This window comes from Mirounga leonina, unplaced genomic scaffold (genome assembly GCF_011800145.1).
Source record: "Mirounga leonina isolate KUSES-001 unplaced genomic scaffold, KU_Mleo_1.0 Mir_53, whole genome shotgun sequence".
Lineage (NCBI taxonomy): Eukaryota > Metazoa > Chordata > Mammalia > Carnivora > Phocidae > Mirounga > Mirounga leonina.
Window position 1 is genome coordinate 96501117 of NW_023270807.1, and position 24070 is coordinate 96525186.

The 24070-nt window shown below is 36.1% G+C and overlaps 1 protein-coding gene across 6 annotated transcripts in view; it reads right to left on the bottom strand.

Moving 5' to 3' along the window:
* Positions 1-24070, bottom strand: part of SHPRH (SNF2 histone linker PHD RING helicase) — a 93814-nt gene that overhangs the window by 23101 nt on the left and 46643 nt on the right. For all 6 annotated transcript variants that reach the window (XM_034990928.1, XM_034990930.1, XM_034990927.1 and 3 more), the window contains 9 exons: positions 22988-23095; positions 21662-21804; positions 18002-18175; positions 17622-17684; positions 16441-16666; positions 14345-14488; positions 13007-13108; positions 6577-6648; positions 3415-3603 (listed from right to left, as the gene is read on the bottom strand). In XM_034990928.1, the coding sequence (XP_034846819.1) occupies positions 3415-3603; positions 6577-6648; positions 13007-13108; positions 14345-14488; positions 16441-16666; positions 17622-17684; positions 18002-18175; positions 21662-21804; positions 22988-23095 (1221 nt within the window). The remainder of the gene's footprint in view (positions 1-3414; positions 3604-6576; positions 6649-13006; positions 13109-14344; positions 14489-16440; positions 16667-17621; positions 17685-18001; positions 18176-21661; positions 21805-22987; positions 23096-24070) is intronic.

Below are 24070 nucleotides of genomic sequence, written 5' to 3' on the forward strand. Positions count from 1 at the left end.
CAGACTGCTCTGCAGTTCCCTCCCACTCCCACCCTCCCACTTTTCTCTTTCCACTCCCCAACTCTAGTGGTTCCCCAGGAACTAGTGCTTTACGGTCAACAAACTTTTCCACTTTTAACCTTTTGTGGAAATACTGTGCTCTACTTCCGTGCTTTAATTAGAACCCGGCTGTCCTTTGAGCACACTATTTTCTTGCACTATGAGTACTGGTGTCCTCTGGTCCCTGATGCGGGTTTCAGATCACTATTTCTCATTTTTGTAAAACTTTCCATTGTTTTGGGCCTCATAAAACCCAGTTATCCCCTAATTCTACTCTTCGCTGTCATCATTTACTGAACACTACCTTTCATTCACGGAAGAATTTTGGTGCCTAACTCTGTATCTCAACTCTAGACAGGATACACTGTCTGTCTCCTTGGACAACCCCTCCAATATTCAAGTTTTACCACTTCATCTCCTACCACCTTGTCTCCTCCACCTTTCTTGGGTCACCTGCTTCTGCAGTCACATCTGGAGTACTGAATAGCTGTCCTTTCTGAAATGACTAAGAGAGCCCATCCTCTGACAAGGACACCTACCCTTATAGCTTATTTGCTCAGTAGCCCAACCTCTTCCTGTTATTTGAATGAGATCTCTACTTTCTCTATGTCAACACTCTGTCTTTTCAAGAAACTTACACTGCAGATTATACCTTCTCTTTCCTATATCTTCAAATTATCCTTCTTTGCCAGGGATTAAACATACTCAAGAATCTTTATCATAAAAAAAAACCCCTAAAACAAACAACCCCCCCCCAAACCAAAAACCAAAAAAACCCATAAGCCCCCCTTCTGCACTTTGTATCTCTTGCTGGTTATAATACTCTTTTCTACTTTACAGCTAAATTTATAAAATGGTTGAGCATTTTCTCACTTCTTGTTGACTCTTCAATCCCTCCCAATCTGCCTTTTGCCTGTAAATGTCCATGGAAGTCTTCTGAAGTTATCAATGACCTCCATTAGCCAAACTGGTCCACAGTGTCACTGAGCCACCTCTGCATCACTGGAGATGGCTGATAACTGCCTCCTGACTGAAGCGGTTCTCCTGTGGCCTCTTCTCGACTGCCAATGCCTCCAGCTATTCCTTCCTGGTCTCCTCATCATCTACCCCCCTTTATTCAACCTTTAAAGAGCTCTGAAGTCCGAGGGGACCTAGTCTGAAGCTAACTTCTGTGTCTCTCCCCAGGTAATTTCGTTCACTCTCATGGCTTCACACATCATTATGCCAGTGACTCTGAATTTCAGAGCAATACTTTGCTATTTGGATGTCCTAGGCATTTCAAACACAGTATGTTTAAATGTACTCTTCTTCCAAATACCTTCTATCAGTAACTGTACTATTATCCACCTAATTTTTCACATCAGAAACCAGGGAGGTCCCCTCCAAAATCACCATCAATCCCTTCAGCATTCTATCTTACAAATCAACCTTCAAATACTCATGACTATAACTGTTCTTTCTATCTCCACTACCACTGACCTGATCAAAGCCACCCATCACTACTGTGGCCTCCTGATCTGCTCTCTCCAAAATTTTTCTGTTTTTTTCTATTCCTGATAATCTAATTTCCACACTGCATAAAAGGAATCTTTTAAAGATTCAAATCTAATCATGATATTTCTCTGCATATAACATATAATGCTTTTAGGTTTATAGGAAAAGAAAATTCTCAAATCTTCAGATGGCCCTTCAGCATCTGGCCCCTCTTTAGTTTCCAGACTCATTTCAATCACTTGTCCTTTTTGCCTTCTACACTGCAGCCACTGAGTTCCACTGAGTTCTTCCTTGTCTCAGACATTTCTATGTATTGTTCTTTGTTTGTTTCTGTCTGGCAGCCTCCTCCCCACAAGATCACGTCTCTCTTCGCCCCAGCCTGGTGAATTCATTCATCCTTTAGGCATCTACTTAACTGTCATTCCCTCAGAGGAGCTAGGTTTGATTTTCTTTTGGAGGGCTTATCACAATTATAACACATTAATTATTTGTGTAATGTTTGTTGCTGCCTGCCCCAACTCAAATTCTGTCCCCCCATTGCCAAACTGTAAAATCCACAAGGACAGCAATCATGTCTGTTTTAATCAGGATTGTTTGTTGTATCTGTGAGGCCCAGCACACTTCCTGGCACATACTATGTGTCCAATAAACTGGTATGGAACGAACGAATGAATGAAATTCATTCCAACTTAGGGATTCTGTTTATCTCAACACACTAGAAAGCAATGTTATTGATATTTTCAGGTTTTACTCAAATAATGGTAGGAATAAATAGCAATCAGACATACTTTAATTCAACCACACTTTTGTCAGGAGAGGGAGCCCTAACTCCTGATAGTTTCAACTTGTAGTTAATTTTCCTCAAAAAATACAATCCTTAAAAATAAGGATTTTTAACTCTCAATTACTCCTTCAGGCCTATATTCTTTACTACAATCATATATTGATTTGTCCTTTGTCTAAGTTTGGTTAGGAAGGAAAAAAAAAGCATGTTTAAGGAAGGCAAAGAACAAAAAAGTCTAATAAAGGTTTTTCTTTTTCTTCTTCTTTTTTTTTTAACAATTTTATTTATTTATTTGACAGAGAGAGAGAGTACAAGCAGGTGGAATAGCAGGCAGAAGGAGAGGGAGAAGCAGGCTCCCTGCAGAGCAAGGAGCCAGATGCGGGACTTGATCCCAGGACCCTGGGATCATGACCTGAGCTGAAGGCAGTTGCTTAACCAACTGAGCCACCCAGGTTCCCTAATAAAGGTTTTTCATTAGATAAATGCCCCTTAGACAAAGTCCAATTATGGATCCTGTTTGGATTTCAAATTCTAGTCACTTTCTTGGAATTCAGAATGAAGCACGGGAAAAAATTAGGAAAATAAAGCCAACTTTTGGCTCTACCATGAAATACCAATCCGTGTCATCTGAAAGTACGCTACACCTCCTTCTGTGACAGTCTCTATTAACTTCAAAGCACTCTATTTTTTCCTCCAATTAGGCTGGGCTCATCCCTTTTTCCTGCTATCTAGGCAAATGAGAGTATGAGGAAGAAGCTTTCTTTAAGGAAATCGTTAATATAACCAGAGCTCTATTTGTAGTACACAGAAATACTATCAAATTTGATGGAGAACTGAAATTCTAAGATGTTACTTTTCTGCCACAGTGGACCTGACTACAGCCAGCGATGTTTGGAAAAGCCTTCTTGCCTTCCTCCCACATAGAAAGTGTAGATGGTAAAGCTGAGGCTTTCGGGCAGTGTTCCTACAGACAGAAACAGTGGCTTCTACATATTCACTGTGCTGGCCTTGTTCTGATTTTGATGGTCTCACTGTCAGGTACTGATTCCTACTACATTGCTCTGACGATGCTTCCAAATGTCCTTAACCTACTTTACCTTCACAGGAATGTCTTCTTCCTGGCTGGCTTTCTCTGAGGTGAAGACATACGAGATCTCTTTGTGAGATGTGGTCTGGCGGCAGATGGCACACTTAATGGAGCTTCTATGAGACCCCACACTGTACTGCTCAATAATAATTGAAATGCACTCGTTACAGAAACAGTGTCCACAGGTCAGTACTGCCCACTGAAAAAGAAAACACACAGAATATACCTCAGTGAGGTGCTATCAAAGATGCCTTCTAATCTATAAATATATTAAAAAGAGAAGGGAGTCATAATTTCACTTCCTATATGTTTTATGACGTTAACACTCTTTAAGTCATAAAAGCTAAGTTGTAAAAATTAACTCATTTTTAGTTCAACCAGAGTACGCTTTCATAGTCTTTAGTTCTACTCACTCTAATTGTGAGCATAACAGTCAGCCACCATTATTTTGTAAGAAGTTGGTGTTCTCATTTCAGTATTTAGGAAAAATGCAAATTACTCCTTTAGCACTGCAACAGCAGATAGAATAGAGGAACTGAGAACAACATTAATTTGGAGATAATATCATCCTCAGTATATTCTATATAACTCATTAAATGGATTTACATCTTCACATGTTACAGTATTTATTATATAGAAAATGAGATGGGCTAGTATCTCAGGTTTATTTTAAAAGCAGTTCTAGATATATTTAAAAAAACCCAAATAAGTAAAAAGACATTTTTGTAAACCCCTTTGTCCGATATATTTCAAGAAAAGTACAACAGTGCTCTCTGACTCTTGGAGTATACCATGGAGACTCCTTGATTTTGGCAATGATGGGTGCAGAAGAGTACCGGTTTTAGGTGAGGTGTCAGTTCTAAAAGCTATGGCATCTTATGCAAATTATTTAATTTTTTCACCTGGTAGACAACAACAACAAAGATTGAGTGGCATTATGAGTGACTAGGTTCCTAAGCACTAAGCTGTGTTTTTCTAGGATTCACATATGTATGGACGTGCACAGAAAGAAGGTGCACAGCTGGGCCCACCTGGGGTGCTTTTCAGGACAGACTAAGAAGTCCCTTCGAAAAGAACTCACACTGAGGGAAGAGAAAAATGAGGTATATAAACTTGGTTTGAAAATAATTTTTGAGAAGGGGGAGGGGCTGTTTGGGGTTTTACTGGCTGATGCTGTTCATGCTATTGTCTAGCTGCACATCTGCTCTCTTGTGTCAGTCCTCAAGAGTTGAGGCTGCAGTAAAATTAAAGAGCTGTTTCACTGGCAATTCTCTTTTTTTAAAAGATTTATCTATTTATTTTAGAGAGGGCGGGAGGGGCAGGGGGAGAGGGTCCCAAGCAGACTCGGTGCTAAGCTCGATCCCATGACCCCGAGATCTTAACCTGAGCTGAAACCAAGAGTCGGTCGCTTAACCGACTGAGCCACCCACGCGTCCCTCACTAGCATTTTTGTAAACACAGAAGCATTTTTCTGTACCCTGTGTACCTTTAGTGCCCGTAGGGACGAAGGGCACTTCCTTTACTTGAGAGAACTTTTGTGGCTCATGAGAGCTCAGAATGGACAAGCTGAAAAGGTAAGTCCATCTACACCTGCAATTCAGGAGAAATCAGACACTTGGCACCAGAGCCTCAGGAGTGACTAGAAGTTAACTGAAGCAGCCCAAACAAGCCCAAATGGCAATGCCTCCAGGGATGTAGCCAGTATATGAGTTACCTCTGATGGATCCTCTAAATTAGGAGGGGAAGAGGAGAACTGGGAAGATAAAAAGGATCTAGAGTTCCTATAGGCTGTGGGGAGGAACAGAATTTAAAAAGTGAAGTATTGTTACCCTTACTGTAATCTAGTATGTTCTTCTAAGTGAAGGAAATATAGGTTATACTAAAATTAAATGAAATAATGTATATGAAAGAACTTTAAAAACTGGAAACGTTTAAGACACAAACAAAACTTCTGATTCATCCAGTTGTGTGACTCTCACTGAAACTAAAAGTAAAAAAGACACTACTTACCTCATGATTCTTTCCATTTTTATCACGACTTTTACCATATTTTTACCAATGACTTTTCTCAGAAATCACCAGTCTCTGTACATTATTATTCTGCTTAGTTTCCAAAGTAATATTGATGCATTTAAGATTTATTATCAATAAAATGTCCTTTAAAACCCACTTTCTCCATAAATTGTGGAAACTAAAAGGTACTTTCTTTCTGATTATTGCTGGTCAGAATGTGGAGCTCATATATTTAACTTTTTACTCTTGGTTCCATAGAAAACAACAGCCAAGAACACTTTTACTGACTTCAAATTTTGAGAAGCAATTAATATTGATACTGTATATATTGATTTATCATACAAAGTAGAAATTTGTGGGACGCCTGGGTGGCTCAGTTGGTTAAGCGGCTGCCTTCGGCCCAGGTCATGATCCCAGGGTCCTGGGATCGAGTCCCATATCGGGCTCCTTGCTCAGTAGGGAACCTGCTTCTCCCTCTCTCTCCCTCTGCTTGTGCTCTGTCAAATAAATAAAATCTTTAAAAAAAAAACAAAAAACAAAAAAAACAAAGTAGAAATTTGTAGTTTCAAAAATCAGTTAGTAGGATAAAAGAATCTCTTTGAGGAGAACCAATATGGTGCTTGGTTTATAGAAATTTGTACACTAATATTTGAAAGATTTATTCTTGTTACAATGGCCTTGTAAAAATCATATCTAAATTCCCTTAGGATTGATATTATTTATACTTTAAAGTCTGGTTATTAAATATTAATAATCCCAAGTAAGAGCTATGTTACTATACCTTTGTAATACCTTAAGTAAATCTATGTATGCTCTATTATATTTCTGTACAATTACCAAATAAACATGTTAAACTGACAAAGTCAAATTACTTAGACTTGATCTTGTGACTGGAAACAATATGCAAAACTATGCATCTTTAATGAAAAATGTGGGGTTATTCTAGAAATACGTTTTCACCTATCACTTAAGGAGGAACGCTGCTCAGACATATGTGGCACTAAGCTTCTCACCTAACCTTTGGCCCTATTTTTAAGGTGGAGGTCATTTCTGCCTTGCATATAAAACTGTCATGAGAAAAAAAGAGCTATTATAGGTAAATGCCTTTGAAAAGTGTAAAGTGTTTTATAAATTCATATGCTATTAATTATTATATCACCTGCTTTCCCAGCTGCCGAGCACAGATTGGACAAGGTTCTGGATTAATGCCTCCTGATGTTTTATCTTGAGACTGTTCAAAAAAATAATTAAAAAAGAGATTAGTTGCATTTTAAAACCTGATATGCATTTTATAACTCATTTATAAAAGTAAATGCTGCAACTGCTATTTAAATAAATTTGATAATTAAGATGACTTAATAATGTATTACTTAATATTAATATTCCCAGGATTTACAAGTAACATTCAAGGAACAAATAAAAAATGGAAATAACTTTCACTAGAGTTTATTAAAGTTACTATATTACTAATATTTGTGACTACTGTAGAAGGCAAAGTGAAAAACAAATTGTGATATAACAGGTAAATTCTCAAAATTTTACTTTCAAGCTAGCTTTTGTTATAAAGAAATATTATTTTAAAAAATGTAATTTGGAATTCTGAAACAAAGGCTCCTTAAAAGCTATACTTATTTATTCTGTACATCCACTGGGCAGGTGATCACAGACTTGGGAAGAGGCAGCATTTATTTACATATCTCCTTATTAATACTGGTTTCCTCTCTGTATTCTTTTGTAATCTCATTAAGGCAAAGCAAATAACTAGAAATCAGAAATATCTTTGAGACCTATTTTGTCTGGAAATTATACTGAAGTATAACAGTGCTCTTCAAAATCTCTTTAAAACTATTTCAAAAATTTTTGAGCTTCAAAAAAGTCACCAAATGGACAGGTCTTAATATTGAGGAAAACCTAAAGGAAAGTCAGTCAGACTCAGAGGTCACTAACCAAATAGTTAAACATTTTAAATAATTGTTTTTGATTATCCTTTGACTTTTGTTTACTAAAAAAAGAGGTAAATTGTGCACGGATTCAGCAATGCTACAGGTTCAAAACAATTCTGTTAACTAAAATATAACGATTTTTTAAAAAAGTTGAATTATTTTCTTTTATTGTTTCAAATAACATAACAAACCACCTAAAGTCTTAGTGACTAAAACAAACAGGAGTTTCTCGTGATTCTACAGGTCACCTGAGTGATCTGGGGGTGGGCTGACTCATGTGGGGCTGGATGATCTATTATGGCCTCATGTTGATGTCTAGCAGTCGGCAGACTAGCTGGTCTGGAGAGAGGGCTAAGCTGAGATTTCTGCTCCCGAAGACAGGGAATCTGGGCTGCTTCACAACGACTCCAAGTTCCAAAGAGCAACAAGATTGGGAAAACTCCAATGTACATGTCCTTTTCAAATCTCTGTGCTTGCGTCACAAGGCCAAAAGCAGGTCATGTGCCCAAACCCAGAGTCGGTGTGGGAGATCATCCATGGGCATGTACACAATAGGGGCATTATGTAGCATTTTGTAAACAATTTTTCAGAATTTACATCATCTCTTCTTTTAGAATTTACTTACAGCGAGGATTATTACTTTTCCATAAAGGGCCTGGTTGGCTTTGTGGCCATATGGTTTCTGTTGCAACTACTCAACTCTGCTATCCTAGCATGAAAGCAGCCATAAACAGTATGTAAAAGAATGAATGTGGCTTGGTTCCAACAAAACTTTAATTACAAATCAGGTAGTGAGCTGGATTTATCCCATTCTCTTTGCAGATCCCTAACTTAAAGTTATAAATTTCTTCTAAGCACACCCTAGCTGCCCATTGTCACATGATTTTTATTTTTGCTCAGTTCAGAACATTTTCTAATTTCTGTTGTGATTTCTTTAACTCACAGGTTATTTAGGAGTGTGTCGTTAATTTCTCAACATTTGGGGATTCACCTGGTTATCTTTCCATATTGATTTGTAATTTAATTCCTTTCGTTAGGAAACATAATATGTATAATTTTAATCCTTTACAAATTTTAAGTTGCTCTTTGAATCAGCACAAGGTCTATTTGTGTAAATGATCCATGCACCCCTAAGAAGAGTGTATTTTGTAGCTGCTGTGTCAATTCGGTCATGGCTGTTCTGCGTTCAAATGTTTGATATCCTTACTGATTTTTTCCTGTCCATTTATCTGACATATGGAAGAATCTTGTAATAGTTTGCCTCTGCTTACCTTCTTCCTGTGTCACTGTTATGTATTTCAGTTCTGTGTATGTTGTATATCCTATACATCAGCACTGCTGCTTTGCACGGACATTGTTCTTGTTCTTTTTTATTTACCTATATAAGCTTTCTCTTGCCCTGCATTCCTTCCTGTAGTTCTATCCTTCAACCTGGGATAATTTCCCTTTGGTCCAAAGAACCTCCTTTAATATTTGTTACAGTGTAAGTCTACTGGGAAGGAATTCTTTAAGTTCCTTAAACCTAAAAACATCTTAATTTCACTTTTAAAAATAGCATTTTAAAGATGTTGTTCCAGTGTTACCTGGTTACACAGCATAAAGCTATTGAAACCTGCTAACAGTGGCATGCCATCTTCAAAATGCTAAAGCAAACAGTCTCTCTGTGTAGTCAACAAGGAGAAGGTATACAGTCACCAGTTTTTTTGTTCCAATTCTAGTTGCTTAAATTTTTTTTCATGATTTTTGGTTTCTCACAGTTTATGATATTTGTAGGTATTTTTGAAAAATTTTATTTTTATTCTGTTTGGGGCTCTCTTTCTTGAATCTGTAAGACATCTTACGGTCTTTCATCAGTTTTGGAAAACTCTCAGCCCTTATCTCTTCAAGTTGCTCTGGTACCATTTACCTCTTTTTCTCCTGGAACTTCAATTACATGTATGCCAATCATATGGCTGTGTCCCACATCTCTTTCACTTTATCCTGCTCTTTATTTTTATGTATATGCTTCTCCAAACTGGGTATTTATTGTGGAACCATACTTGAATTCACTACTTCTGTCATTTTCTGTGTCTAGTCACCATCCAACCAGTTTTTAATTTCAGATACTGGATTTTGCCTTTCCAAAATGTCCATTTGATTCTACTGTATACATTCCAATTCATTTTATCTATATTGTCCGCCTTTCCTCTCGTTAATGTATGAATCATAATTACTTTAAAGTCCTTTCCTGCTATGTCCACAATCTGGATTATTTGTAGATCTGCTTTGATTGTTCATTTTTCCCCTTTTAATTACTGGTCACATTTTCCTGCCTTGCATATTTCTTGTAATTTCTTATTGTATGCTACACTTCTTAGGCTGTTTATACAACAAACTGCAGAGACAGAATTAGATGTTATTTTCTTTCACAGAGGATTACCCCTACCCTGGCAGGCAGTTAGGTTGAGGGGTGAGTGGCTGCTTACCTCAATCCAGTAAAAAACTGAGCTGGTTTTGGGATGGGTTTTAAGGTAGGTTCAAATTCAAGTCACCGTGGTTTCAAATGTCTCAAGGGTAAGACCTGTTATGTGTTTGCTGTTGGCCCCTTGCTCCCTTGGGGAGGAACGGTCTCCTAAGTGCTGCTGAAACTTAAGATTTCACTCTGTATTTCTAGTATAGGCCCAGCTGTCATGCAGCCCTATCACTTAGCAAATGAGTAAAGTTTGCTGTGCATCTGAAGCTCCTCGAAGTTCCAAAAGGTAATACTCACCTGGCCATCAAAAGCTCTACTGATTTCTCTTTCTCCTATTTGAGTCCCTCTGCAATACTGACCTTAATCTCAGCCTGTATCCAGATACTGCAAATGTTTTCAGGCAAGACAATGGCCAGCAATCTCAGCTCACCTAGAAAGAGCTCTTCCCTCCCTGGAATGTCATTTCACCTCAACCTTTTTGCTTCCACAAGTCTCCACTGTCTTTAAAAATAAGATGTTAATAAGGTAATGGCAAGACATCACTGCTATTCCCATACAGAAGTTGCAGTCCCCAAACAGACTATGAAAGATCTCATGTGGTTGCTTAGTATTCAGAAAATTTCTTCTGAAGAACTTATTTTTTTAACTGAGATATAATTGACACATATTAATTTCAGGTACAACATAGTGATTAAATATATGTTTATTGGAGACTTTCCTTATGCTTTGAAATCTTACTGGACATTTACCAGTTTTTTTGTTACTTGATACTGAAAATTGCTGATCAACAATCTAACAGGTTCATCTTTAAATTTCTTCAGAACTCTTGAATGTATGCCATTCTATAATTTTAAGTGATTAATTAAGTTCTTGAGGCCAAGGACCAAGTCTGTCTATCTCAAACTCCAACTATAATGCATATACATTGCAGGCGCTCAATAAGTATCTGTTGACTGCCAGAATATGTAAAAATTTGTTTTGCTTATTATTTTTTATTTAACTAAACACAGTCACATAAAATTTATAATTTTATTTTTTAAATTTTTTTGTTATTTTTCTCAACTTTCTAACATGAGCATTCTTATCTCATTTATTTCCTGAAGACACCATTTACAATATTTATATCATAATCTCACTGTAACAATAATCCATGACTTCACATGTAAACATTGTACTTTTTGTTGGACACTTAGTCTTCTATTTTATTACTATTATAAATAAGACTGCAGTAACTATCCTTATATCTAATTCACTCCCCCAATTTCTATTTACTTAGAATATTCAGGAACAGTTCTGGGGCGCCTGGGTGGCTCAGTCGTTAAGCATCTGCCTTCAGCTCAGGTCATGATCCCAGGGTACTGGGATCGAGCCCCGCATCGGGCTCCCCGCTCGGCGGGAAGCCTGCTTCTCCCTCTCCCACTCCCCCGCTTGTGTTTCTGCTCTCTCTCTGTCTGTCAAACAAAGAATATTCAGGAACAGTTCTAAGAATTACTGAGTCAAAGGATATGAATTCTCTGAAATTGTTAATACATGTTAAAGTATTTTCAGGAAACGGCTATATAAATTTATATCCCTATTGGTAATACATGAAATATCCATTCACTGCCCTTTCACCCCTGTGGAGTGTTATTTTAAAAATCTCTGCCTACTTGTTGGCAGGAAATGGTATCAGCTTAATTTGATCTTCCTTCATTATGTTTTTTTCTTTTATTATTAGCTGAATTTGATTTTCTAGGACATTTTATATATCCTTAGAATTTTAATTTTTTAAAAACTGATTCAACAAATACAGGATATCAATTTATATCCTATAACAAACAATTAACTATCTCTTAGTTTTGACTTTCACATTTAAAGTATAGAAATCTAACATTTAAAAAGTTCACATTCAGGAATATCAAGGAATTTTTTCCAAACGTTCTTTCTCTAATGCTAGAATTTTGTGAGACTGACTTTTAAAAGTTTTCCCCTGTCTAGGGGCACCTGGGTGGCTCAGTCACTTAAGTGTCATAATACTGATTTCAGCTCAGGTCACAATTTTGGGCCGTGAGGTGGCAGGGCTCTGTGCTCAGTGTGGAGTCTGCTTGAGATTCTCTCTCTCCTTCTCCCTCTGTCCCTTCCCCCCATGTGCTCACTCTTGTGCTCTCTCTCAAATAAATAAATAAATCTTACAAAAAAAAAAAAAGAAAAAAAAGGTTCCCCACATCTTTTCCTCCTGCCAGGATAATACTAGTAGTCATCATAGTAATATCAGTAACAATATGGTATTAATAACAAAGACCTAGAAAGTGCTTAATAAGTCAGGAACTGCTCTAGCACTTCACATATATTAATTCGTACGGTCCTCAAGAGAGCCGTACAAGATCATGTTGTTATTCTTCTTTTACAGATGAGGCAAAGAGAGGTAAATACCTTGAATAAAGACCCATATGTAGAAAAGAGTGGTGTCAAGATCCAAACCTGAACTGCCTGGGTCCCAAGACTGTCTTCTCAACTACCACGCTATTTTACTTACAATGAATGTCCAACTTCTCATTTTATCATCACTGGGATTTACTGATTCACTTAAATGTATTTTGTATCAGTTTAGCACCAACTCTAGTCTACTGCTTTCCTTCATTTGTCCTATCCAAGAATCTATTATATCTCTTTCTGATAAAGTACTGCCAACAGCCATTTATCCTTGCAATAAAATGGAACTACATTAATCAATGTCCAATATAATACATTGCTCACAACTCAGAATATGTATTTTGAATTACATTAAATAATTTATCATTACATCTTCTGATTTAGTAACTTCCAAACATTTTATAGTTCCAAATAACAAATTAAAAAAAATCTATGTATGTATTAATGAATGCATGCATATGTATATACAGATTAAATAATGCATTTTTTGCCCAGAGGTGGTAATACTTCCACCATTCAAGGTTTTGAACGACAGTATGTTTATATTGTTTTATACTCTAGAGTGCACACCCTTTACATAATCTGTGTAACTTATATTTTCTACAGGTATCACCTGTTGGATCTGTGTAGTTACTGTAGATAGAACTAGTGTTCTGACTGATATAATTAACACAAACAAAAGATTAAAGAAAACATTGTACCACTAATTATGTGACTAACAGATTAAATGGAAGAAGTCACAAAGGTTTATGGGAAAAAGTAGCATCTTTTAAACACAATACCTTCTCCAAGTTAGTTAGGTAAAGAAGCTGCCCAAGTTTTTTCTGAAGCTGTGAAGTAGCAACAGCTTTATCATTTAGTAGTTTTATGCGATTTTGTTCTACCTAAAAAACAAAACAACACAACTTTTTATTCTCTCTCTTAGAAAGATGGTAAAATTATATTAAACATGTAAAATTCTTCCTCAATAATTTAACTGTGTCCTTTTTTAGGAAAACCCATTGACATGTGAAGACTCAAATTTGCAAAATGGAGAGTAGGTATTTTAAAAGGAAACATATACCCACCTGGCTCTATAGAAGATAAAACTCAATACAAAATTCTTTTAAAGAGGAAGTTTCCCTATATACTTGAAATTGGATAAAAATCAACCCAAATTCTATTTATGTACACTTTCAGTAATATATCCATGGGATAAAGAAAAACTAAATGATCTGCTGATTTTATAAGCACTCTCCCTTCACATGCACACAGTCACACCTACACCGAAACCCCTTCCCTCCTCTGCCCAGTAGAAAATAGTAGACAGATTATAAAACGAGGAATTTGGTTACACAGGAAAAAATTACTGAAAATTCATACTTTAAAAGTTGAGATAGTATAAAATGAGTATTTTTAAATTTTTCTAAGGTAAAGTTTCCAAGCTTTATAAGAAAGAAAAAGATTTAAAAGTTAAAACACACAGAGGCGCCTGAGTGGATCAATCTAGGTTAAGTGTCCGACTCTTGATCTCAGCTCAGGTCTTGATTTAGGGGTCATGAGTTCAAGCCCCTGTGCTGGGCTCCATGCTGGGCATGGAGCCTACTTAAACAAAACAAAACAAAACAAAACAAAACAAAACAAAACAAAACAAGAACAAAAAAACCCTCACACACAAGGAATAAAACTATAAAGGAAATTATATTTTAATATGGGAGATAAAAGGTTGGGAGAGTCATTTTTTAATCCTGGGATATAAAGAGGGATTTATTAGAAGATAAGTTGTCAATATCTGTTCATCAGTAGCAAAGGAAAAGTGCAAAAGAAAAATTTTTGATTGTTCTTAGGGAAGACCCCCTTTAGATTTTGGCATACAGAAGGTGCTCAGAAACACATGAATATGCAATCTGAAGAGAAACAAATGAACCAAAACAGTGAATTCTATGCATGTATTAGATATGACATTGTTCATCCCTGTCCATTTTGACGTATAAAACCAAACACTTTTATATGGCTTAAACTAAGAGCAGAGATTAGTAAGTACATTCTTATGGAAGAGATCACTGTCTTGACTTTTATATGGACCTTGGATTTTTGTGACACCTATTGGCTGTGTTTTTTGTGATTTACTTGCAAATTACCTCATGTGGTTCAATGATATGAAGAACAGGTGGATTGGGCTTTGGCTCCCTAGGATGACGCACTCTTAGTCGTTCTGTAGCCATTGCAAGTTCATCAATAGCAGACACACGATTCCTCAAAGCCATCCAATACTCATGAAGCAACTAGGAAAACAGAAAACACAAAAACAGTAGTAATTAATGCACAGAATTAAAACGGTTAAAACCACCGAAATGTGTCATGATCAAAAGTCTTCAGTGCAGGGGTGCCTGGGTGGCTCAGTTGGTTAAGCGACTGCCTTCGGCTCAGGTCATGATCCTGGAGTCCCGGGATCGAGTCCCGCATCGGGCTCCCTGCTCTGCAGGGAGTCTGCTTCTCCCTCTGACCCTCCTCCCTCTCATGCTCTCTGTCTCTCATTCTCTCTCTCAAATAAATAAATAAAATCTTAAAAAAAAAAAAAAAAAGTCTTCAGTGCAGTCTAAGATATACACATTTTTTTCAGTAAGTGTCTAAGACATAAGCAATTTTGGGGCCATTTTTTAGGATGAGGATGTAAGACTGAATAACCTCTACAGGCCACTGCAGAATACTGCACCTTTAGATTCTTAGAACAGAACACCCGAAGATATTTTGGTGGGACCACAGATCTTTATAGGTCAATATTAGCCTGTGGAATCTCTGCTTTGTTTTTTTAAGAAATATTCTTTATTATAAAATATTTCACATTTTCAAAATAATATGTATATATGATAATGAGAATACTAAAATATACAACTGAGTACTCAACATCCAATTTAAGAAAGAGAACAAAACCAATGCCTTGGAAAGTCTGTGTTCCTGGCTCAACTGCATCCCTCTTTCCTCACACATTCTTCCTTCAACCCCCTACAATGGACTAATCACTATTCTGAATTGGACTTAATTCTGTATTTTTCATTTAGTTATACTAATCTACACATTCTTAATAATTTGGTTATATATGTTTCTGAAACTTATGGAAATATTATCAGTCAGTATGAAATCTTTGATATGCTTTCTTCACTAACTTTATGCTCTGAGGTAGACCCCAACTGATGTAACAGTGGCTTGTTAATTTGCATTGCTGTGTAAGAGCTCAGTCTGCAATGTTATAGAGAAAAAAATTCACAAAGATCTGAGAAAACTTCATGATAGGCAATCCTGAGACACAGTATGTCGTCAAACTATGCCCAGAGGAAAAATGCAGGGGCAACTGGACACTGTATATAGTACTGTCTTCCAATCGCTTGCTGTAATTATGCGTAAATGTGCGTCTGCATTTAGAATAACAATGTGAGAAGAAAAAAATTATTATGAATCAATGATTTCAACTACAAAAGTATTATTCCCCAATTTATCAAACATATGAAATGATATTATAGATAGCATATTTTCTTTTTCTGGATAGAAATTTTTATCTTGCTTTGAAAGTCAAGAACTTCAGATTTTTAAAAAAGATATAAATGGAATTACAATACTATAAATAAAACAGTTCTTTCATTTCCTCACCCATCCCACCTGCAAAACAAGATAATGGATAACAAATCCAAATATAAAGAATAATTCAAAATTAATGAATTTTGGAATCTCAGTCAAGTACAAAGTTGTGATATGATAAAATTATCAAAATATAAATATAAAGGGCTACTTTCTACTCCATTAACTGCAATGGTTTCCAGCTCTGTAGGTTGAGAAATATTTACTATGTTCTCCAATCTTCAATCTTCAATCTTCAATCTTGATGTTTGGTTGTTATTCACAGAGCAAAAGTAAAACAAAAGACAACAAAAACAAAACTCTAATTTCACAGAACTACAGTGTAAGAATAGAATGAAACACTTTTACAGCTAAATAAAAGGCATATCAATTTCATTTTAATAATGACTTCCTTTTAGTAATTTTATAGAAGTTCCTTATTTGTTCAGCATTATTGTATTTATTATTCTTCATTAAAATCATTACATTTTAGGGAAACAGAAATAATGATATGCCAAGTCTCTAAAGTAGATTTTTAAAAAGTCTGAAAAGAGCAAAGCAGTAATTAAAATATAAACAAGAAAAATTTTTAATATTGGAAAAAAACCTTGAAATACTGTACCTTATATTCCTTTTTCCATGCTTCAAAAAGGTCCATTGAAGTACTTCCTTCATCAATGAATTCAACATCAAATCTGTGTGACTTTGCAAATGACAGCAATGCTTTCATAGATCGCTCTGTCTCACTTATTGCCCACAGACCCCGGCTAGTGGTGGGTATTCGATCATCCACCAATCCTTCTTCATCTTCTATCATCTCCTCAAATATTGCAGTCTGGCCTTTGACTCTGAAAACATATGAGAGCAAAACAACAGTAACTACTGTCAGTGGGTTAACAAGCATTGTAAAAGTCCTATTGGCAGAGCCAAGAGAGAAGCAAGGTCAATAACTTTCCATCAACAACCTTCAATATCATGTCTACAAGATCACGCTTGCAAGTCTTTGGAAAACTACAGTAATTCTAAAAATGCTGGAGGCATTATAAATTTGTCCATTATCTTGACAGAAATCTGACATAATAAAAAATGACTATACATTTTTACGCTAAAATCTAGCTCTGAGAATTACCATAATACAAAACACAAACTACCACCACCACCACCAACCATGCAAATTAGATGATCTCAAAGTACACTGTCAATCTCCTTTTTTTCAAGGCAATCAGAACTTCGCCTTTTTTCAATTTGTTTGTGAAATAGGAGTAATTTTGCTAATACCACAACCATTATGCACTCACTCCTTGACACAGGATGAGAACTTCCAATTTGTGTTGGAGAAAGTATATTAATAATGAAAGCTAACCTTTTACAGAACTCTTACTATGTATCACGCACTATGCTAAGCAATTATGTGCATTTTAAAATCTAATATTCATAAAAAACTCAATGAGGTAAGTGTTGTTTTATTTTCATTTCACGAATGAGGATAATGAGGCTTAACAGAAGCAATCGCCCACAATAGTGGGCAGGGATTTGAGTTGAAATGTGTTGGACTTGAAAGTCTGTCACTCCCCTAAACTGTCCCTTCATAACACATTACTAGATGACACGAGCATTTGGGGGTAACTTTTGTATAAGTGAAACTGGAATATGTTAAATGATCACATGCCAAAGTTCACTGAATTGATGTAATTAAAAAAACACAGGAAGGTTACTGTGAGGAAAACACATAGTCTTATAAATCAAAACACCAAGTTTTGTAAACATTTCATTCTCCTGATGGTAATCAATCAGAGAACTCACGTGTGGGAAAACAGCTTTGATTCATACTCTGTGAACAATTCATCAGCCTTACAAAAGACACAGCTGAAAAGGAAAGAAATGATCAGAGAAATATTTACAAACATAACTACCAATCAGGTTATTTCTAAAAGAGGCTTAGTATTTTATACTTCACTTTTTCTTTATAACACATATGCCATTTAAGAAAAAAAAATACATAGTTTTCAGTATGTGGTCCTTGAGAGTTTTTTAAAAGTTAGATTAATAATATATTTCTTTCCACTTCTGTGAGAATTTAAATGAAAAAACTTTTATTAGATGAGTCACTGTTTCCTCTCTCAGAAGAAATCTAGCTGAATGGAATGACTCCATTTCATTGCATGACTTCTCCTATTACCTACCAGTTGAGAGGAAGTCTGGTTGGTCGGAGGTGGCAGATTGTTGCCGATTCAATAACATTACGAGATGGAGGTCCCTCCAGGTTTTTTACAGCCTCTCTTACTAGCTTCTGGAATTTATTTAGCTCTTCCATTTGTGTAGTAAGTAAGAACTGAAGACCTCTGCAATCATGGAACCTAATTCCCACCACCAGCATCACACACAGCACAAAGAAAAGAAGAGTAGGTCAATTTCCTCAAATTCAGAAAATGGTTGCCAAATAAAATATTCAAGAAAATGTGCAACAATTTTACCTAGCCTACCTTGAGTGAATTTACCTTAGTAGTATGCTCAATATACTAGCAGACAATGTATAATAACATCGGGTTATTTACTATAAAAGATATCAAAATTTTGATAGTCTGTCCCTAGGAACTGAAACAGAGTCTGCAGAATCTGTCTCTGTCTCAGATGTCTTTGAAAGAAGAAGATTGCCACATTCTTTCTTTTTTAATGCTGACTGACTACAAACGTCCCTCCTGAAATCCTTGCTTTATATGGAGAGGTGACTGCAGAATGAAAAATAAAGAGAAAAATTGAGAAGAAAGAAGAAAAATAGCTGAGAGTTATATTGCTTGCTGCAAAGAGTTTATAAATACATACATACATATATATGATGATGTGTACATGTATACTATTACATATATTTTATAATACATATATTATTTAGATGTATATACATTTTACTAAGCATTTATTTTACAATGCCAGGCACTTTGCCAAGCTCTTTTCCTGTATTATCTCAACAGATACTACTGTGCTCATGTTATGGATGAAGCTTAATGAATTAAAATAATTTAAGTTACAAAGCTATCATGTAGCAGAGTTAGGAGTTAAATCCAACCACAATACTCTTTTTTTTTTTTTTTTTTTAAAGATTTTGTTTATTTGACAGAAAGAGAGAGCACACAAGCATGGCAGGTGGCAGGCAGAGGAAGAGGGAGAAGCAGGTTCCCTGCTGAGAGGGGAGCCAGATGTGGGGCTTGATCTTAGGATCCTGGGATCATGACCTGAACCGAAGGCAGATGCTTAACCGACTGAGCCACTCAGACGCCTCTCAAACACAATACTCTTAACTCTTTTAATAAACTGAATGAAATGTGCCAAGGAAAGAAATGTATGGGTGTACATAAATGGGTTTATGAAATGAGAAAGAAAACCTAAGACTAATAAGAAATTAGAAAATGGAAAATACAAACAGGAGTTATTGGCTTCTCCTTCCTAAAATGCCATACATTCATTTCTCCAAATTGTTCAAAAGAGTTCACTCCTTCCTGAAGGCTTCCCAGTATTTTACAACACTAATCTGTTTCTTTCTGTCCGTAGAGTTCATTGAAAATATTATTCATTTTAGTACTCTGTCATGCTCAAGTGTTTATACATACTTCTATTTCTCAGATTGTTCATGGGTTTATCTACTCATTAAGCTAATTTTTATTTTATTTTGTTTTTTAAAGATTTTATTTATTTGTTTGACATAGAGAAACAGCTAGAGAGGGAAAACAAGCAGGGGGAGTCGGAGAGGGAGAAGCAGGCTTCCCCTGGAGCAGGGAGCCCGATGCAGGGCTCGATCCCAGGACCCCAGGATCATGACCCGAGCCAAAGGCAGACGCTTAACAACTGAGCCACCCAGGCGCCCCTCATTAAGCTAATTTTTAGAAGGTAAGAATTAGATCATATCTTTAAAAAAATACGTAATAGACAGAATAGCTGCTCAATAATTTCTAAAAGAATTTGTATGGGGATACAAGAACACAGGTTAGGTATCAATATTATTCACATCAGTATTATTCAGTATTATTTGCAAATTATGCAACAGGGGCTAAAAAAATTATCATAATAGAGCATTTAACCGTCTTAGCAATATTTTCTCTTGCAGGTCCTTTAAGTGAAAAAGAAGAATATATAATTACATGTTAGTGGTAGGCACAAAATGGTAGACACTATTTTAAGTACATAAGCACTTTGCAGATATTAATTTACTAATCCTCACAACAATGTTGTGTGGTTTTATAGATGAGGAAACTAAGGCACAGAGAGCTTATCTAACTTTCCCAAGGTCACAGAACTAGTAAGTGGTGGAGCTGGGATATGAACGAACACAGGCAGTCTGACTCAAGAATCTACCTGTGCTCTTAATCTAAGGAAAACTAAGGTTTTCCTTTCCTAACAATTGGTAAGAAGTAAGCATGAATCGTTTGGCTTCTGAAATATGGATCTCACTGAAAAACAAAGAGGCACATTAAAATGATCTTTGAAAGTATATGCAATACAAAAAATATTAACTCTCCCAGATGGTTAAGTTAAACATTTAAAAAAATTTTTATTTTAGAACTGTTTGTTACTTTCTATTTATGTCTAATGTTTCTGAGAAAAATATGTGTAATGAATGGCTTGTTTTACATTACCTGTTGGTCCTTTAATAGCCCTGGGACCTCAAGACTATTACTAGGGACTATGTTCTCATATATAGGAATTTGCAACTTTTAAGTAGTTTCTATGTGATTTAAGAAAAACAACTTCAAAATAACTTTAAGATTTTCTTTTCGGCTGATACCACAATGCTGGCAGAACACATTAGTACATAACTTTAAAACTGGATAAAATGAATCATGACTTAAATGACAACTTATCCTGGAATGGTGACTCTTGGGTTAAATAGAGAAAAAGGAAGTGCACTCAGGAGTCTAATGTACTGCATATACCTCAGAAATGAAGCCTGTCAAGCTCTGTATGGTGAAAAAGATGATGATTGTACATCTAAATTAGTAATGACACATGGAAAATGTAGCACATCTCTTTAGGGTTTTAGCAGACATTTGGAAAGGCTTTAAAAGAGTAAAACGAACACTTTAAAACATTTTAAAGATATTCTTATGCTGAATTTTTCACTGAAAACCAACATTAATCCCAAGGCTGACCTTATACTGGGATGTGATCTGAGAAGCAATAAAAGATTTCTCTCTGTCCCCTACCTAGAATCAATAGTCCTACCACAATTCCTCAAGTCCCCACATTAGACTGACATTCCTTTGGGTTAAATCACTGCAGATACTTTTGATAAAGAGTAAGTTTGGTCTTTGGGAAGAATTATTTACCATTTATACAATAAGAGCAACAATCCAGCATACCGACCAAGACCCTAAAGAATGGTGAGTGTTGATGAGAACAAAGAAAGACGGGGGAGACAGCAGGTAACTCTACAACATAAAACCTGGGCCACTGTGGTGCTATGATGCTTAGCTCTTTGAGGGTGATTTACACAGTAGAAGCGTGAATGCTTTACCTCAAGGACAAATTTCTCCAAAACAAAGACTATTTCAAGACTTTGCTTAGAGTTGGCTTCGGTGCGTCCAACAAAGATACAATGAATATACTTTAAGCAGATTAAAAAAACACTAAAAAGGGACTATTTAAAAATGACTAATACACAGAAGAAACACAGGTTTGTTTTTTCAGACTTATAGCTAATATTTGTTTGAAATGTACTCTTAACAATATGTAAAATCCAGATGTTCATAACCATAATATGTTCTGATAGTTAACTACCTCTTAACATGAAATGATCTGAATATTTGGGGTCATTACTCATAAAGTTATCCTATTTTGTACTATTTTCTTACTTTTCTGACATAGAAAACTTGCCAATTTGTTGCTTGTAGTTGCTCGTTATTTCATTTCGCACTCGCTGAACAAGTTCCTCATCAATAGCAAATTCTATTGCTCTGTGGATCACATTCAGCCACCAAGGAGAATTAGAATAAATCTGTAAAAAAGACAACAGCTCATCAATTCATGTTTTTTTCAGTGCTCACTATGTTCCTATCACTAGGAAAGGTGCTGTGAAAAAGTCAAATGAAGCAATAAATGCTAGTCTCAAGGGAATTATAACAGTGGGGAAGACAAGCATACATACTCTATATACAATGGGTGCATACAAGTTTTGCATACATAATTAAAGAGAACACCTGTTTCCTGACTACTGTGGATGACTGAAAATTTACTGTATGTATTTGTGTAACACAGTTGTGCTAAAAAAATACATTACCAAAATGAAAACTCAGTATTCACTGTATATATCTGAAAAGGTGACAGGTCTCTTTCTCAGCATAATAAAGACATCCTACTAATCTTCAACTAACTGAACTAGATTCTACTCAATAATACTCTATGATTACTAGCAAAATTATATGCCTGAATACTAAATAATTAGTGTATTAGGAAGAATAAAGTGATGGAGTAACTGGTTAAAATAAGAAAGACAATGTGTTTTGTGATAGCCTCCTCTTTAGGCTTGCTACTGATTTCATAAAGAGAAATTTTAGAAATGACAAATGGCATGTATTCCGTAAGAAAAATACCTGTGTTTCTAATGTTCTGACATCCTTAAAAGAAAAGATTTTGGAAACATACATATCTAAGATCAAAAGGAGGTTATGGAAGTCTTTACTTTCTTTTTTTTTTAAAAGATTTTATTTATTTGACAGAGAGAGACACAGCGAGAGAGGGAACACAAGCAGGGGGAGTGGGGGAGGGAGAAGCAGGCTTCCCGCGGAGCAGGGAGCCCGATGCGGGGCTCGAACCCAGGACCCTGGGATCATGACCTGAGCCGAAGGCAGACGCTTAACGACTGAGCCACCCAGGCGCCCAGTCTTTACTTTCTTCAAAAGACAACTTATTGTCTACACAAGGTCAGAAAAAACCCATCATAGCTTAAAAAAAAGAAAGAGAACAGCTTCCAAACAGGTGATTTATCTACACACCTGTTCATTCAATTAACAAACACTGCGAACAGCAAATAACATTTTTTATTATGGGACAGGCACCCTACTAGGTGCTAAGAATTCCAAGACGAATAAGAAAGTTCAAGTTTTTCTCCAAACCAAGACAAAGTCCAAAATGCTACAGGGAGACAAACACAGGTAAGCCAAGTCATTTTGGGGACGCACCTTTCTCTGGAGCTCCCGTATGGTCTGCTGCACAGGCTGCAAAGCTTGCTGTGCTTCAGCGACTTCTGTGTTACACTTGCTCATATAATGCTCTCGCAGTTGTTTGGCCTGTGTTGAAACAGGAAACAAACGTAAACTTTCATTCCAGGTCTGGAAAATAATTCAGTATAATGTTGCAAGAACAATGTGGTATATTTTAGGTACGTAAAGCTACTTAACACAGTTTAAGCACAGAATTCTCTAAGTATACTGTCAAGAACATAAGAGCCGAGCTAGAAATTCCTAAGACAGATATTAAAGAGACCACATTTACTCGTAAGTCACAAAATTTAAGAAATCCCAAGGGTCTGCTTCCTAAATTTCTATCCAATTTTTAATTAAAAAAAGGGAATGGGAAGAACAACCGTATTTCAAATCCTGAGGCAAAGGAATCTTTTATAATTTGTCTGATTTAGTTATTACAACTTTTTGAAATTACTTCAGTTTGGAAATAATACTTGAGAATATACAGTAACATAGGTGTTGTGGACATGGGATAGTGGGAGGAAAACCAGAAAGACTCCTGAACAGGAAATCCTAACGCTTCCACTTAGAGGTGGGTTGACCTATGTGAAGTTGCCAACACTAGACCCTTTGACTTACAAAAATGGCAATTTCATGAGGTTCAACTGAACAGATACATCTCTTTGGACTAGCCATTTCACCTCTCTGGGCTTCTGTTACTTCATTTGCAAACGCTGGTGGTTGAAGTAGATGATTTCTTGGATCTGTGGCTTCATATTCTATGAAAGGCAAAAATTATGTGGTCTCCTTGGAAATCTATCTATCCAGTGTGACACATTTTTTCTTCTTCTCCCATGATGCATTTCTCCTTTTCCTGTCACAACCTTCCGATTAATTTCCATTAAAATTCCTTGGCTATAATTATTTGGTCATTAGAGCTATCTACTAATAGACTGGACAGTCTCCTAGAGTTTCCTGTCGCTCATGGCATTTAAACAAGTGACTGATTGTATATAAGATTAGACGCCTGCAATGGGAATGAGATTTCATTTAAAAATCTCCAACACTTAGACTGTCATC